Below are 17,036 nucleotides of genomic sequence, written 5' to 3'. Positions count from 1 at the left end.
TGAAGGGTAGTTCAGACACCCCAGATATGTCTGATAATCTGTTACGTTATGATATGTGTATGTGATAGTAGTAGAGTTCGGTTGTTAGGACCGAAGGGTAGGTCAGACACCCCATATATGTCTGATAATATGTTATGTTACGATATATGTGCTAGTAGTAGTAAGGGGTGAAATAGTCCCCGAGGATCAGTTGTTAGGAACGATGGGTAGTCAGCACCCCAGAATGGCTTGACACGGGTAGTCAGCACCCCAGAATGGCTTGACATGGGTAGTCGGCACCTCAGAATGGCCGCACAGGGTAGTCAGGCACCCCAGAATAGCCTGACAATATGTATGTTATGTTTGCATGGTCTGTGGTAGGGTGGGGAACTCACTAAGCTTTGTGCTTACGGTTTTCAGTTTTGGTTTCAGGTACTTCCGGTAGCGGATGATAGAGCTCGGGATGATCGCATGACACACACCATATTTTAGACAGCCTGGGATGTAGTACTCTGATAATGAATATCTGTTTTGAAAACTATTACTTTGATTATGCTTTGAATCGACGATTCTACTTTAAGTAATATTTTATTAAAAGAAATTTTTAGTCTTGAATTTTGGGACGTTACACTTGCAATGCGCGCAACGTTATGTGGATCGTTTGCTGAAACTAAATGTGAACTTTGATGAGGAATTGGCTATTGACATACTATTACACTCATTACCTAGCTATTATGATCATTTCATAATGTCCTATCATTTGAATAAAGAGTAGGCCACATTACATTAGCTCTGAAGCTTACTGAGGACCGCTGAGAGTGGAATAAAGGGAAAGAGTATTGCCTCCGCTCCTGTTGATGCTCCTGTCTTGGCCATTGCGCAAGTGAAATGGAAGAAGAGGAAAGCTCCTCCCAAGTAGAACTAGAAGGAAACGTCTCAAGTCAGGTCGTCAAGAAATGGCTCTAAAGGAAAATCTAGTTCTGAAGACCCATGCCTCTGATCCTAAGGAGGCCACTTCCTTCTACTGCCATGACAAGGGGTATTGGAAGAGAAGCTACCCCAAATACTTGTAGGACATAAAGGATGGCAAGGTGAAGCCAAACTTATCAGGTATTTACACTATTCTATCTACAAAATCGTCACATTCTAATTCTTGGGTCGTTGATACAGGATGTGGTTTTCACATTTGCTCCGACTTGCAGGGACTAAAAAGAAGTGAGGATTTGGAGCATGGGAAGATGAGCCTGATTATAGGAAATAGGAGATTATCTCATGTTACCAAGATTGGTGTTTATTCTTTAATGCTTAATAATGGGTTGTGCTTAGATTTAAACAGTTGTTGCTATTCGTCAGAAATGATGAGGAATATTATTTCTTTTCATGATTTATACAGACAAGGTTTTAGATATTCTTTTAATAATGACAATGGTTCTGTTCATGCTTATTATAATGGTGTATTTTATTTTGAAGCATTACCTTGTGATGGCGTGTATGAAACTGTGATGGTTGTAGATAATTTAGGAAATAGTGTGTTACAAATTGATTCGTCTACTGGTTTAGACAAGGCATGCTTGTGGCATTATCGTCTTGGACATGTCAATAAGAAACGCATTGCCCAACTCCTAAAGGATTGAGTGTTGGAATCATTTGACTTAAGGATAGATGATACATGCGAATCTTGCTTTCTTGGAAAGATGACCAAATCACCTTTCACTGGTTCTTGTGAAAGAGGTGAAGGATTGCTGGATCTCATACACACATATGTGTGTGGGCCCTTCAGATCCACCACAAGGGATGCAAGTCGATTCTTTGTGACTTTTATCAATGATTATAACAAATATAGATATATCTACTTAATCAAGCATAAGTCAGAAACATTTGAAAATTTCAAAGAGTTTAAACATGAAATCGAGAATCAATTGGGTAGAAAGATCAAGATGCTCAGATCCGATAGAGGTGGTGAGTATCTTGGTATCGAGTTCCACGACTACCTCAAGGAATGTGGAATTGTTTCACAATTAGCACCTCCTAGGTTATTAGGTTAAGTTTACTGAGTAGAAATAGGGTTTAGATTTTCTGTAAACATTATCTATGGCGGCTAATTGATCGAAATCTTTGTTCATAACATTTGTGTACTGACTTTGGCGATATAGGTTGTCACTCATCTAAAATTTATTTTTATTTAATTTACTATTGTCATGATCATCGTTTCTTGTTCTCTGATCATATTCATGTATATTATCATCTTACATTACTAGTAAATTTGTTTTGATTGTATGCAATAGTTTGCATTCGTAGTAATGCATACATCTATAAATTATTTTTATTGTTTGTTTGTTCTCTCTGCTCATCAGTAGTTTATCATCTTTAATACATCGATATTGACTACAGTTTTTTTGCTTGTTTTTAAGCAAGAAAGATGTCGAACTTGAAAGAAAAAGGAGCATCCAGTGTGAAGCCAACTAAATTTATTGCACCACAGGTTTTGAACCGCAACAGGACTTCAACTGCAAAATTCATAAGCAGACAATTACAAGATGAGGAAATCGACTTCCCAATACCAACAACCACATCCAATGCACTTATAACATCTACCACTAAAACCCCTAAACCTAAATCATTAACACCAACCATGACTACCACTTCCTCGACATCACTTACAACATCCACACCATCCTCAACAAATACATCCAAAAGTTCAGAAACTGGAACAATACAATCCTCAACACTTACATGAATAACCAAAACTTCAGCACCTACATCATCTAAACCATCCTCAACACTGACATCCACTACCATATCATCAACACCTATATCTATTACCACAACCTCAAAACCTGCATCTACACTACCATCCTCCACAACTACAATAATTACCACATCTTCCTTAAGTAAAGGAACTACCACATCCTCAACATACACATCTATCCCAACACCTACCCCAGAATATACCCATCAACAATAGTTATCCTAGAATCTACCCCATCACCAATACAACCAACCATGAATGGATCTGTAGTGGAAAGTGTAGAAGGTGAAAACAATTCCTCTGAAGATTGTGGACTAGATGGACGTTTAACTATTTTTCTATGTATAACCTTTTGGTTTACACGTACATATCAATTCAAAACTTACCACATCACATGATTACTTGCAGGCTCATGCCACCAGGCCCTTCTGCACACTTTATTAGTCAGTCCTTTTTACAAAGAGTAGATCTAAAAAGGTACGCTTGGGGAAAAGTAACCAAAGAAATGCGCGAATTATATGGGGAGGAGTTTCAGGTAATTAACTATATGTGATAAATTGTTGTTTGGTAAACATTTACATTTAAACTTATGTTTATATTGTTAATGTGTAGAAAAATGTTGTTGGGATGAAACAATAGACTCGCTGGTGAGGCAAGCTTGGGCAAGAAAAGCGGCACAAAGTTATGGTCAATATCTCTTCAACATGCGGAGCCCAAAGAGAAACAAACATGGATTTAAACCAGCTCATATTCCACACGAAGTCTGGAACTCCTAGAAATTAAAATGGAATACATATGAATACAAGCTCAAATCTAAGTCGAACAAGAAAAATAGGCGTAACAGTGTGGCTGTAGGAGTAGAAAAACCTACACATAATGTTGGATCTGCAAGTCATTTGAAGATATCTTCTAATATGGTAGTTTTTTTAATGGTACATCATATCAATGTTTATATATGTTTATCTGTGTATTTGACATTTTTTGGTATTTATGTTAGAAGAGGAAATTAGGACGTGATCCACCCCATAGTGAATTGTTCCTATATACACACATGAAGAATCACAATGGAGTCACTTTCACAAATGAAAAAGATAGACAAATTCATGTAATATTCATTTCAGTGTTAAACTTTTATATTGTAGCTAGTCCATAATATCATTCATAACTTTGATATCTTTTCACTTATATTATTTTTATTTTGTAGGCGGCCTATACAGAAAAACGGGAAGAGTTGGAAGCTGAAGGTGATGAATTTGAGGAGGACAAGCTATTTTATGATGTTGTTGGTGGTCATGAAAAAAAAGAAGACTTTATGGATTAGGATATTTTGCAAAGGCGGTTCCCAATAGAAATGGTAAAACAGATGTATCTTACATTCCAGAAAAAAAAAATTATGAAATAGAAGAAATGAGAGAGCTTCTTGCTAAACTATAAGTCCCAAAACAATAGATCTTAAACAATATCAATCAAACTATTTAGTGAATGCAGAATGTAAACCAAATAGTGATGCAAGACCATGAAATAACTTCCAATGCACATGATTCTGTTGATAATAAATCGTCTGGTACATGAGAATAGTAGAAGCAGCCTCGAACCAAAACAATGAGGAATAATTAAACTCTAAATGGCTGAATACAATTCTATATATACTGAGTACAATACCCAAAAGCCCAACCCATTATGACCGTAAACACTATGTGTTTACGGTTCATCTAACCATAAACACATACATGCCCATTAACATAATAAGACTCTAAGCCCAAGATTAAGAACATTATAAGCCCAACATAAACCACAAAAATATGAACCAACAATCTCCCCCTTGGTTTATTGTTGGTTGCTATTACAACTTATATACAAGATGAACATCAGACTGATCGAACGCCCCAGCCCACAACTTCCGTTCAATTATAGTGGCAACCATTCCAGTGAAAGCTTTGCCAGCAGCTTCAAACAACTCATTTTCTACAATGAGTTGAAAATGTGTTAAAGTACGAATATCACGTACTCCAAACTTAAACAAATCCTTGGGATCGACAATGCGATACTGGCTCTTTTTCAACTTGATCACCGCCGACGTGGGAGACTCATCATAAACCCAAAATTGCATTGAGTCCAAGGTGTCTTCTGGTAAACGTCTAGGAAGCGGAATCTGTTAGCTTGCTTTGTAGGAGGCCACATAACATTCACCATGGTTTTATTTGTGTGAGGATCAATAACATCCTTAGCCTTCTTCGTGAACGATGAAGCAGTCTTCATGCCTTCAAATTTCTTTTTAGATCGATCCTCAAGAAACCTCTTAAAATCATAGGCCACAGAGTCATTGGTTGGATTGTTGAAAGGAGCATGAATAAGTTCAGCAAGATCAACTTTTGTCCAGGACATAAAGTCAGTTGGATTCTAGTAATACTCAATTCGACTGCTCTTTCGCTTCACGACCCACATTTTCTTGTCAGCATCATATCCCCACATCAAAATGCCAGAGCGATCTCCATATTGTTAAGTAAATTTCTTTCCAATTTCCCTTAAAAACATTTCAGGGTGATCTCTTGGAGCATTTTGATCTGAATGTTTGATCACCAACATCTTCCCTTTTAACTGCTCAATTCGAGCTTGTTTCTCTCTTCTTTCTTAAGAAGAAGAAGTACCAGAAGATAATGCCAAGATTCGCGTCCGGAGCAAGTCTAACAACTCTTTCACTCACATCTTGAGAGGGTGGATTGACTGGATCAGAGCTACATACAGAAATCTTTTCGCCTTCAACGCTTAAAGGTTGAAAATCCTCACCAAACTTCTGATGTAAGCACTGATTCAGGTCAAAGAATAAAGCAGTTATACCACCAAGATTCGCTTGAAGTTCATAAATCTTTGCATCTTTAACAGAGTTCTCATGTTCAAGGGTAGAAACTCTCACATCCAGACTACCAATCAGAAAATCCTTCTTAATATACTCCCGCTTCACAAGCATAATCTCTTGTTTAAGCTCAGAGACGGTTTGATGGGAGTCTTCATCACCTCCTTGCTTGGAGCCAATAGATATTCATTTTTCCTTGGACTGAGAAATGGAATCTTAAAAATCAAGTAACTTGGCTAACTTCACAGATGCATCATCGTGCTCTGGAGGAGGTGGGGCAGAAGAACTTCCCGAAGCAAATGTTTCCTCATTAACCATATGAATTTGAATATCTTATTGAACAACGGCCGTTTCAATGATTAGGCTTTGAACATCTTGAATAATGTGAGTGGGCTCAATAATCGGACTTTGAGCATCATGAGCAACTTGAGTGGGCTCAGCAATTGGAGAGCGTTGTTGTACTGTAACAACCCGAAGTTGTTCATCGCCGAAAACCCATTCTACCCGTATAATTCGTCGGAAATCGAAATGTCCCGATATCGTTTTTGGGCTTAATTAACTAAAATTATACGTTTATTATCATTCAATGAGGGTCCAAATCATTTAGGAACTCATGAATTTAGCCCAAAACAATTACTTCATAAGTTTTAGAAATATCCTCGTCGAGTGACGGAAACTCAATCGGGTGCGACCCAAAGCATCGTTTAAGGCCGGTATCGGGTAGAATTCCACCGTGTCCAAGTTTTAGGAACTATATAAACATGTTTAAGCACTCATTTGAAGCTTTTTCCTTCTCTCTCTACTCTCTCTCTAACCTCTCTCCTAAATCCAAAGATTAAGTGTCCAAAACTCAAGTTTAAGGCCTCAAATCCTTAAGGTACCTTCCTAACCTTAATCTATAACATATTTGGCTTTCAAACTTGACATTTAATCATGAAATAGGCCATCATATGTGAGTTTACGGCCCAGGAGGCTGCCTAGGCCGTAAACATCATTTTGAAGGGTTTTTAGCCCTTAAACTCCTTCCTAGACCTGTTTGGACTTTAGATATGGTTAAGGGACTTCAAGATATGGACTTAGAACATTTAAAACTTTGATTTTGAGTAATTTGAAGGAGTTTACGGTCAAGGCATAAGCTTAGGCCGTAAACTCATGTAAATGGGGTTTTTCATGCCCTTAAACCCTTCCAAATCACCTCTATGGCTTAGATATGAATTATAGGACCTTGGTTTTAGCATTTGGACACTTGAAACATGAATTTTGAGGGATTTAGATGAGTTTACGGCCAAGGCATATGCTTGGGCCATAAACTCCCCAAAACTTGACATAAATCCAATTCTAAGGTGTTAGAAAGCCATCCAACACCACCAAAAGCCTTGGAATAAATCAAGGGACCAACCAAAAATACTTTAAGGGCCTTAAACACATCTTTTATGGGATTTCTAAGAGTTTACGGCCAAGACCTGTTCTTGGGCCGTAAACTCCAAAATTTTTGGTGTTAGAATGCAAACTAAACACCCCTACAGCCTTTAGATGAATTTTAGAAGCCATTCTATGCAAGTTTTAGACCTTGAAACACATTGTAGCTTGTCATATTAGAGTTTACGGCCATGAAGGGGGTTTCATGGGCCGTAAACTCCATAAATCCCTCATATGTCCCATATAAACTCATTGCTAGGTTTGTGGGAATTTTTAGAATCACATGTGATTGGTTTTAACAACATTTAGCATCATTTTCATAAGGATTAAGGAGTTTACGGCTAGGAGCCTATGCTAGGCCGTAAACTCCCATAAATTAATCAATTTGGTGATTTTAATCCATTCCAAGCATTTAGAACAAAACCTAGAAACATTTCCCATGTCCATGTAAGCCAATTAAGCCATTTAAACACCCAAAACCACACCCACATGAGTTTACGGCCGTAAACTCATGTATGTGTGTGTTTTGTGGTTGTAAACTCATTTAAAAGTTTACTCATGGGGAGTAAACTCAAGTCCCAAGTCCCTAGTGTTATTTCACATCCTTAAACGCCACCCGGGTCCCTCCAAACACTCGTATCGGAGTGTTTTCGCGACTAGAAGCAATTGTCCCTATCCAACAATCAATCTAAGTCCTAATTAGATACAAATGTGTATCTTTACATTATAATTAGGAACCTCGAGTATTTACAAGCCCCGGATCAACTCTTAGCATCCAAAACGTCATACTTCTTGTCCGGTGAGTTCATACCCCTACGCCTTTTTCACTGTTTTTAACTGTTTTCACGGGGGGGGGGGGGGGGGGGGGGAATACAAGCAAACCAAAACTGTTTTCAAATCATAACATTTATGTGTTTCAAATAATATCTGGCAAATATATAAACTCTTTTACTCCTTATGTATTATGTTGAGCATAAGGAATGATTTATCAATTACAACTAAATGGATTTTAGTTAAGAAAATAATCAAACTAATCAAATTATTATGGGAATAATTTGGGGTTCTATGTCTCTCTTTATATCACTTACTGATATCTGTATTAAGTTATTAGATAAACTATGTCTGATTCAGTTTATCTCTGTATCATTCGAATGTTTTGCCAGATAGTTTCATTGTATATATCTATTTTCACTGTATCATGTCTTGAAATCTTTTTATGTTTGGGTATCGTATTGGAACCCTGTGAATAGTTAATACTAGCTTGTGAGATAGTCACTACCCTTTATGGATGATCAAGTAAATCCTCTCCGGAAGTGTAACCAGAGTCTCCTGGAGGGAGAGCGAGGAATTTGTGAATAGATCTATTCGGGACTGACAATCCCACACCTTAACTGCTAGCTACAGTTAGGCGGGCACGCCTGGGGTGACAAATTCTGGATATCATTCGACGTCTGACTAACGTCAAGGAGGTCTCGTTGTCATATCGGCATGGTTACCCGACTCACAATACGTATTAATATAAACTTATTCACAGTTAGGGTTTGTTTAGAATCTATATCTCGTTCGGGATGGTAATCCCATGGTTTTGTATCTATATCTCGTTCGGGATGGTAATCCCATGGTTTTATGTCTATATCTCGTTCGGGATGATAATCCCATGATCTTGTGCCTATATCTCGTTCGGGATGGAAATCCCATGGTTTTAAAACTAAATCTTATACGGGATGATAATCCCATGATTTTATCAAACTATTATATATCTAGTTTCGGGATAGTGATCCCATGGTTTATCAAGCTATCTTATATCTAGTTTCGGGATAGTGATCCCATGGTTTAACAAGCTATCTTATATCTACTTTCGGGATAGTGATCCCATGGTCATTACCGAATTATCTTATAACTGGTTCGGGATGCTAGTCCCAAGGTTTTCAAAATACTTTCTATCTACAGTTCGTCTAAATTATAGTTTTGTACATTAAACTATACTATGTGTTAATTGACCAATCTTACAATTAGGAAAATATGGGATTTTCCTGGGGTTAACTTATATCTGTAACAGAACTGTAACGAAAGATAACTTAACTACTTTACAAAAGAAAATATGGGATTTTCTTGGATATCAAATCTTTTCAGAAATCTAAAGGAAACCGAAACATTTTCACAAAACATAACCGCTTATGAACTCACCAGCTTTATGCTGATTTTCAAACTGCTTGTATTCTCAGGTCCAAGTTAGACAGGTACCCGGCGATATCTTTTGGTGAAGATGGAGTGCTCTGAAGACTCGTCTCTTTTGTTCATATGATATATGTATAACTTTGTATAATTTGCTTTTGAACCAAATGTAAAACTTCATATATATGTAATGTAATGGTTGTTTACTGTGATTACTATGTACATTGGATTTGATACACAACATGGAGTCAACCCCGGGAACGTTTCCGCCTTTGGTTTTCGGGGTGTGACAGATTTGTATCAGAGCCCTTGTTTATAGTGAACAGAGTATACCAAACCTTACATGGTATAAAACTATAAACATTAAGGGGCCTAAGTGCTCTGAACTAAAAGTATACTACAAAATATAAGTATTTTCAAAAGTATTTAAGTATGTCGAGCCATCGATATCCGTAACTACAAGTAGAACAAAACATAAGTAAACGGGTGTTGTACACTGCGGTTAAACCTGGGCAGTTATGTAGTCGTGTCTAGGGTCAATATAGCCTGGCCAACTATATTCATTCGAGACACGGCCAACATGTGCTTGGGAGTGACTGTGGCATGCGGCATACCTAAAACTTACCCAATATCCCGAACAACGAATCGTCGCTGCAGTGAACCATGAAATACTATGGGAGTATTTCTCGAGCCGATCCTTTGTAGAAGTTCTCGTATACGCGTTATTCCTTGATCATTCCTCTAGCGATAAAATGTTCTATCTTGATAACTCCTTTCTGCTTTATCGCTTTGTATGATGCTATATTTGCCTTGATGAGATATCTCCTGTCCCATATCTCTTGATTCAATTCAGAGGACTTATGATCCTCTCTTTCCTGATCTTTTTAGATCAAGATGCCTCCAAGAAAGAGACCCAGCTCAAAGAACAACAACAATCCTCCTCCGCCACCACCTCCTCTTCAACTTGATCTTGCATCACTTCAAACAGTTCTGACTGCTGCAATGGTAGCAGCCATGTCGCAAATGAACTCCGGTAATTCAGGAGGTGGTCCCCAACCCCAAAACCCAGAAGAAAGTCAGGGACACCAAAAAGGGGGTTCCTATAAAGACTTCATGAACGCAAAACCGACATTCTTCGATGGCACATGGGGTGTCATTGCCTTAACCCGATGGTTCGAGAAGATCGAATCAATCTTTGAAATATGCAGCTGTTCGGAGTCTGATAGAGTCAAGTTTGCTGCCTGCACTTTCCTAGACAAAGCCCTGACTTGGTGGAATGGCCGAGTCAAATCCTTAACTTTACCTGTAGCCAATGCTATGGGTTGGGAAGCTATGAAGGAGCTTCTTCTCACAGAGTATTGCCCTCGGGGCGAACTTCAGAAACTAGAACACGAACTTTGGAACCTTAAGATGAAGGGTTCTGACATAGCTGCTTATACCTCAAGATTCGACGATTTGGCGTTACTATGTCCGGGAATGGTTACCCCGGAAAGTAAAAAGATAGAGAGGTTCATCTGGGGTTTGACTCAGCCAACAAAGGGGAATGTCTTGGCTGCGAAGGCAGACACATATGACAGTGCTAAGTGTCTTGCGAAAATCCTGATAGATCACGAAGACAACTCTGATGAAGAAGCTACTACCCCCGAGCCAGTCACTAGTGGAGGCGGAAGTAAAAAGAAATCTTGGAACAAGCGGAAGGCCCAGAGTACGCAAGGGTCTTCTAAGAAACAGCAAACGGTAGCAGTCCATGCTGCTACTGCCCTGTTGCTGTTTCAGCTGTCGGTTCCACAGCCCAAACTCCTGCCAGTGGATACACTGGTACCCTCCCTTGGTGTAGTAAGTGTAACTACCACCACCACATTCCTGGTCCATGTTGTGAAAGGATCTGCAACAACTGTGGCAATAAGGGCCATTTTGCGCGAACCTGCAGAAAACCAGCCAAGCCAACGAACCAATCATCCGGAACGGGAATCAGTCCGGCATGTTACAATTGTGGTGAAGCTGGGCACTTCAAAAGGAATTATCCCAAGACAGCTACAACCACAAATCCCTCTGCTGCCGCAGGTATATCTCTCTTTGATAATTCTTATACCTGCAACTCTTTTCGATTTTGGTACAAAAAGGGAAACCTGTTATCTATCTATTCGAACGTTTTCTAAACTCAATTCTTTGTATGTAATCGAAATGTGTACCGTCGAGACGACTAACTAGTGAGATAGAGAACACTAACTTCGTACCTATAGACTGAATCCTCGGTCCGGAGGATTATTCTATTCCATTCGATTTATAAAGGGGGAAACTTTTCATGAAAATACTTTGATGCCATGTTTAACCAGAAATGACCGAGTCTCATTCATATTGTTATCCTTACTTTCGAAAGAGTCGCTCGTCTAGATTTTTCCTCGACCCTGTTCTCGTGATCTTCGGCTTCAAACTTTCATATCATTCTATACCTTAGAACTCAAAAGTTTTCCCAATATAAATTACACGCATCCCTCGTTTCTGTGATTATTGAGAAACGGGAAGTTAGCAGCTCCTTCCTCTAAATGTCTATCCCGAAGGATTCCCGGGAGTTTCTTTCGATGCATCCAGTTTAGTCTCACATCAGACCCTTCGAAATCTTCGTAGAGATCGATTCAGCAACCTTCAGGTTTCGGATGCCCTTAGAGCTTGGTAATATCTATCTAGACCATCACGTCTCGAATCCTTAGAAACTTCTGCCCAACAAAACCCTAGTGATTCCTTTGAGGAAACCGAAGTCGTTCAGGGTTGGAACTTCCACGAGAAAGCAGATTGATATCGTAGATTGAGAGAGAGTCAAAGTACGAAACCAAGACATGTCCCGATAATGAGAATTTGTTGGAACGCCCAGTAGAGACCTGATTCCACTCGAGAAAGTGAAGATCCGAAGCAACAAATCCATTCGTGTTTCATTCCAATCCATGAACTGTATCTTATTCTTTGAATTTCGGGACGAAATTCCCTCTAACGGGGGGATAATGTAACAACCCGAAGTTGTTCATCGCCGAAAACCCATTCTACCCGTATAATTCGTCGGAAATCGAAATGTCCCGATATCGTTTTCGGATTAATTAACTAAAATTATACGTTTATTATCATTCAATGAGGGTCCAAATCATTTAGGAACTCATGAATTTAGCCCAAAACAATTACTTCATAAGTTTTAGAAATATCCTCGTCGAGTGACGGAAACTCAATCGGGTGTGACCCAAAGCATCGTTTAAGGCCGGTATCGGGTAGAATTCCACCGTGTCCAAGTTTTAGGAACTATATAAACATGTTTAAGCACTCATTTGAAGCTTTTTCCTTCTCTCTCTACTCTCTCTCTAACCTCTCTCCTAAATCCAAAGATTAAGTGTCCAAAACTCAATTTTAAGGCCTCAAATCCTTAAGGTACCTTCCTAACCTTAATCTATAACATATTTGGCTTTCAAAATTGACATTTAATCATGAAATAGGCCATCATATGTGAGTTTACGTCCCAGGAGGCTGCCTAGGCCGTAAACATCATTTTGAAGGGTTTTTAGCCCTTAAACTCCTTCCTAGACCTGTTTGGACTTTAGATATGGTTAAGGGACTTCAAGATATGGACTTAGAACATTTAAAACTTTGATTTTGAGTAATTTGAAGGATTTTACGGCCAAGGCATAAGCTTAGGCCGTAAACTCATGTAAATGGGGTTTTTCATGCCCTTAAACCCTTCCAAATCACCTCTATGGCTTAGATATGAATTATAGGACCTTGGTTTTAGCATTTGGACACTTGAAACATGAATTTTGAGGGATTTAGATGAGTTTACGGCCAAGGCATATGCTTGGGCCGTAAACTCCCCAAAACTTGACATAAATCCAATTCTAAGGTGTTAGAAAGCCATCCAACACCACCAAAAGCCTTGGAATAAATCAAGGGACCAACCAAAAATACTTTAAGGGTCTTAAACACATCTTTTATGGGATTTCTAAGAGTTTACGGCCAAGACCTGTTCTTGGGCCGTAAACTCCAAAATTTTTGGTGTTAGAATGCAAACTAAACACCCCTACAGCCTTTAGATGAATTTTAGAAGCCATTCTATGCAAGTTTTAGACCTTGAAACACATTGTAGCTTGTCAAATTAGAGTTTACGGCCATGAAGGGGGTTTCATGGGCCGTCAACTCCATAAATCCCTCATATGTCCCATATAAACTCATTTCTAGGTTTGTGGGAATTTTTAGAATCACATGTGATTGGTTTTAACAACATTTAGCATCATTTTCATAAGGATTAAGGAGTTTACGGCCAGGAGCCTATGCTAGGCCGTAAACTCCCATAAATTAATCAATTTGGTGATTTTAATCCATTCCAAGCATTTAGAACAAAACCTAGAAACATTTCCCATGTCCATGTAAGCCAATTAAGCCATTTAAACACCCAAAACCACACCCACATGAGTTTACGGCCGTAAACTCATGTATGTGTGTGTTTTGTGGTTGTAAACTCATTTAAAAGTTTACTCATGGGGAGTAAACTCAAGTCCCAAGTCCCTAGTGTTATTTCACATCCTTAAACGCCACCCGGGTCCCTCCAAACACTCGTATCGGAGTGTTTTCGCGACTAGAAGCAATTGTCCCTATCCAACAATCAATCTAAGTCCTAAATAGATACAAATGTGTATCTTTACATTATAATTAGGAAACTCGAGTATTTACAAGCCCCGGATCAACTCTTAGCATCCAAAACGTCATACTTCTCGTCCGGTGAGTTCATACCCCTACGCCTTTTTCACTGTTTTTAACTGTTTTCAGGGGGGAATACAAGCAAACCAAAACTGTTTTCAAATCATAACATTTATGTGTTTCAAATAATATCTGGCAAATATATAAACTCTTTTACTCCTTATGTATTATGTTGAGCATAAGGAATGATTTATCAATTACAACTAAATGGATTTTAGTTAAGAAAATAATCAAACTAATCAAATTATTATGGGAATAATTTGGGGTTCTATGTCTCTCTTTATATCACTTACTGATATCTGTATTAAGTTATTAGATAAACTATGTCTGATTCAGTTTATCTCCGTATCATTCGAATGTTTTGCCAGATAGTTTCATTGTATATATCTATTTTCACTGTATCATGTCTTGAAATCTTTTTATGTTTGGGTATCGTATTGGAACCCTGTGAATAGTTAATACTAGCTTGTGAGATAGTCACTACCCTTTATGGATGATCAAGTAAATCCTCTCCGGAAGTGTAACCAGAGTCTCCTGGAGGGAGAGCGAGGAATTTGTGAATAGATCTATTCGGGACTGACAATCCCACACCTTAACTGCTAGCTACAGTTAGGCGGGCACGCCTGGGGTGACAAATTCTGGATATCATTCGACGTCTGACTAACGTCAAGGAGGTCTCGTTGTCATATCGGCACGGTTACCCGACTCACAATACGTATTAATATAAACTTATTCACAGTTAGGGTTTGTTTAGAATCTATATCTCGTTCGGGATGGTAATCCCATGGTTTTGTATCTATATCTCGTTCGGGATGGTAATCCCATGGTTTTATGTCTATATCTCGTTCGGGATGATAATCCCATGATCTTGTGCCTATATCTCGTTCGGGATGGAAATCCCATGGTTTTAAAACTAAATCTTATACGGGATGATAATCCCATGATTTTATCAAACTATTATATATCTAGTTTCGGGATAGTGATCCCATGGTTTATCAAGTTATCTTATATCTAGTTTTGGGATAGTGATCCCATGGTTTAACAAGCTATCTTATATCTACTTTCGGGATAGTGATCCCATGGTCATTACCGAATTATCTTATAACTGGTTCGGGATGCTAGTCCCAAGGTTTTCAAAATACTTTCTATCTACAGTTCGTCTAAATTATAGTTTTGTACATTAAACTATACTATGTGTTAATTGACCAATCTTACAATTCGGAAAATATGGGATTTTCCTGGGGTTAACTTATATCTGTAACAGAACTGTAACGAAAGATAACTTAACTACTTTACAAAAGAAAATATGGGATTTTCTTGGATATCAAATCTTTTCAGAAATCTAAAGGAAACCGAAACATTTTCACAAAACATAACCGCTTATGAACTCACCAGCTTTATGCTGATTTTCAAACTGCTTGTATTCTCAGGTCCAAGTTAGACAGGTACCCGGCGATATCTTTTGGTGAAGATGGAGTGCTCCGAAGACTCGTCTCTTTTGTTCATATGATATATGTATAACTTTGTATAATTTGCTTTTGAACCAAATGTAAAACTTCATATATATGTAATGTAATGGTTGTTTACTGTGATTACTATGTACATTGGATTTGATACACAACATGGAGTCAACCCCGGGAACGTTTCCGCCTTTGGTTTTCGGGGTGTGACATGTACCGGCTCAGTAGAAAGCACTCCCAGACTTGGATCTTTATGTCTTCGCTTTGTTGGCGCTAAGGAGGCGTTTGAATCAATTTTATCACTCTCAGATGGAGAATCAGAAATAACAGGAACTGCTTGGGGAGGCTTCCTTACAGTTGACTGTAGTTGAGCAATGAGAACATCTATCTGTTCGGGTGTGAGGTCGTTTGACTGCTTAAAAATATTAACATCCTTTTTTTGTCTCAATAGGAGTATCCACATCCTTACTGATCGGCTACTTCAGTGGTACATACATAAGAAAATCCATTCCATCATCATCACTATCACTATCATCATCATCATGATTATCAACATCATCATTAGTACCATCGTCATCAGAATCATCAACATCATCATTAGTATCATCATCATCAGAATCATCAACAACCTCAAACGAAGAACTGAGATTTGATCTTGCTAGAGCTACATGTTCTTCAACTACTATTACAATTTGAGTATTAGAAGCTTGAACACCTTCTGTCTCTACAAACTTCCCAAATTTAACCAATTCTGATAATCCTTGAAAAACAAATTTGGTAGATCTTCTGGATTGCTTCATGAGTCCAAAGGTGTTGGGACCCAAGGCTTTCACATCCAAAGTGTCAAATGCCCTCTCAATTTAGGAATATTTTTCATTGAGGATCATTTGAAGAAACCTAGGATACATTAAGAATTGATCATTTTTCTTCCCCTAGAGATTCCTTTTCATTTCTCCAAAAACATACTTAGAAAAATTATAATCCTAATCCATTGTTAATGCAAGAATGGCTGAGGTTGCAGTCTGACTAAACTCATCAAGTCAACTCTTCTTTCCAGAAATGCAGCTTACAAAGTAATGTGCCAAAAACCTCCAGTAAGGTGGCAACGGCTTCTTGAGGGTAGGAGGGTAGGTTCTTTCATAGCAAATTTTCTCAAGAACTTCCTTCACTTGATTAATATGACACTCGATTGGAAATGCAAGAGCATCATCAAACTTTGTGCATTATATGAATTTCAGATTGCCCTTTAACACTAAGTTTCATATCACATCCCAAAAATACTTACGGAAGAAAACATATTTTGTATTATTATTATTATTATTATTATTATTATTATTATTATTATTATTATTATTATTATTATTATTATTATTAAATAAATAGAAATAAAAATAAAATAAGAGTAAAAACTTAATCTTTGAAACGAATCATTTTTAGAAAGCCCACAAGCACATTGAAACGAGCTTTACTGAAGGGTTCGGTAAAAAAAAATTGTCACGTTGTTATCAATGTGAATTTGTTCTAAATGAATGTGTTTACGCTCATAACAGTCTCGAATAAAATGAATTTTAATGTCAATGTGCTTGGTTTTGGAATGTTGAACCGAATTTTTAGCAATTTGAATGGCCACATCATTATCACAAAAAAATGGAAGTGTCAAGAAAAT

The 17,036-nt window shown here is 38.0% G+C and overlaps 1 protein-coding gene across 1 annotated transcript; it reads right to left on the bottom strand.

The window, feature by feature from the left end:
* Positions 1-5,330: 5,330 nt before the first annotated feature.
* LOC111915038 (uncharacterized) lies at positions 5,331-16,170 on the bottom strand. The gene is made up of 3 exons (XM_023910744.1): positions 15,862-16,170; positions 15,588-15,782; positions 5,331-5,750 (listed from the first exon to the last, which is right to left on the bottom strand). Exons 1-3 carry the CDS (start codon positions 16,168-16,170, stop codon positions 5,331-5,333), a joined length of 924 nt encoding a protein of 307 aa, XP_023766512.1.
* Positions 16,171-17,036: the final 866 nt, after the last annotated feature.

This window comes from Lactuca sativa, chromosome 9 (genome assembly GCF_002870075.4).
Source record: "Lactuca sativa cultivar Salinas chromosome 9, Lsat_Salinas_v11, whole genome shotgun sequence".
NCBI lineage: Eukaryota > Viridiplantae > Streptophyta > Magnoliopsida > Asterales > Asteraceae > Lactuca > Lactuca sativa.
This window is presented reverse-complemented; position numbering and strand designations above follow the sequence as displayed.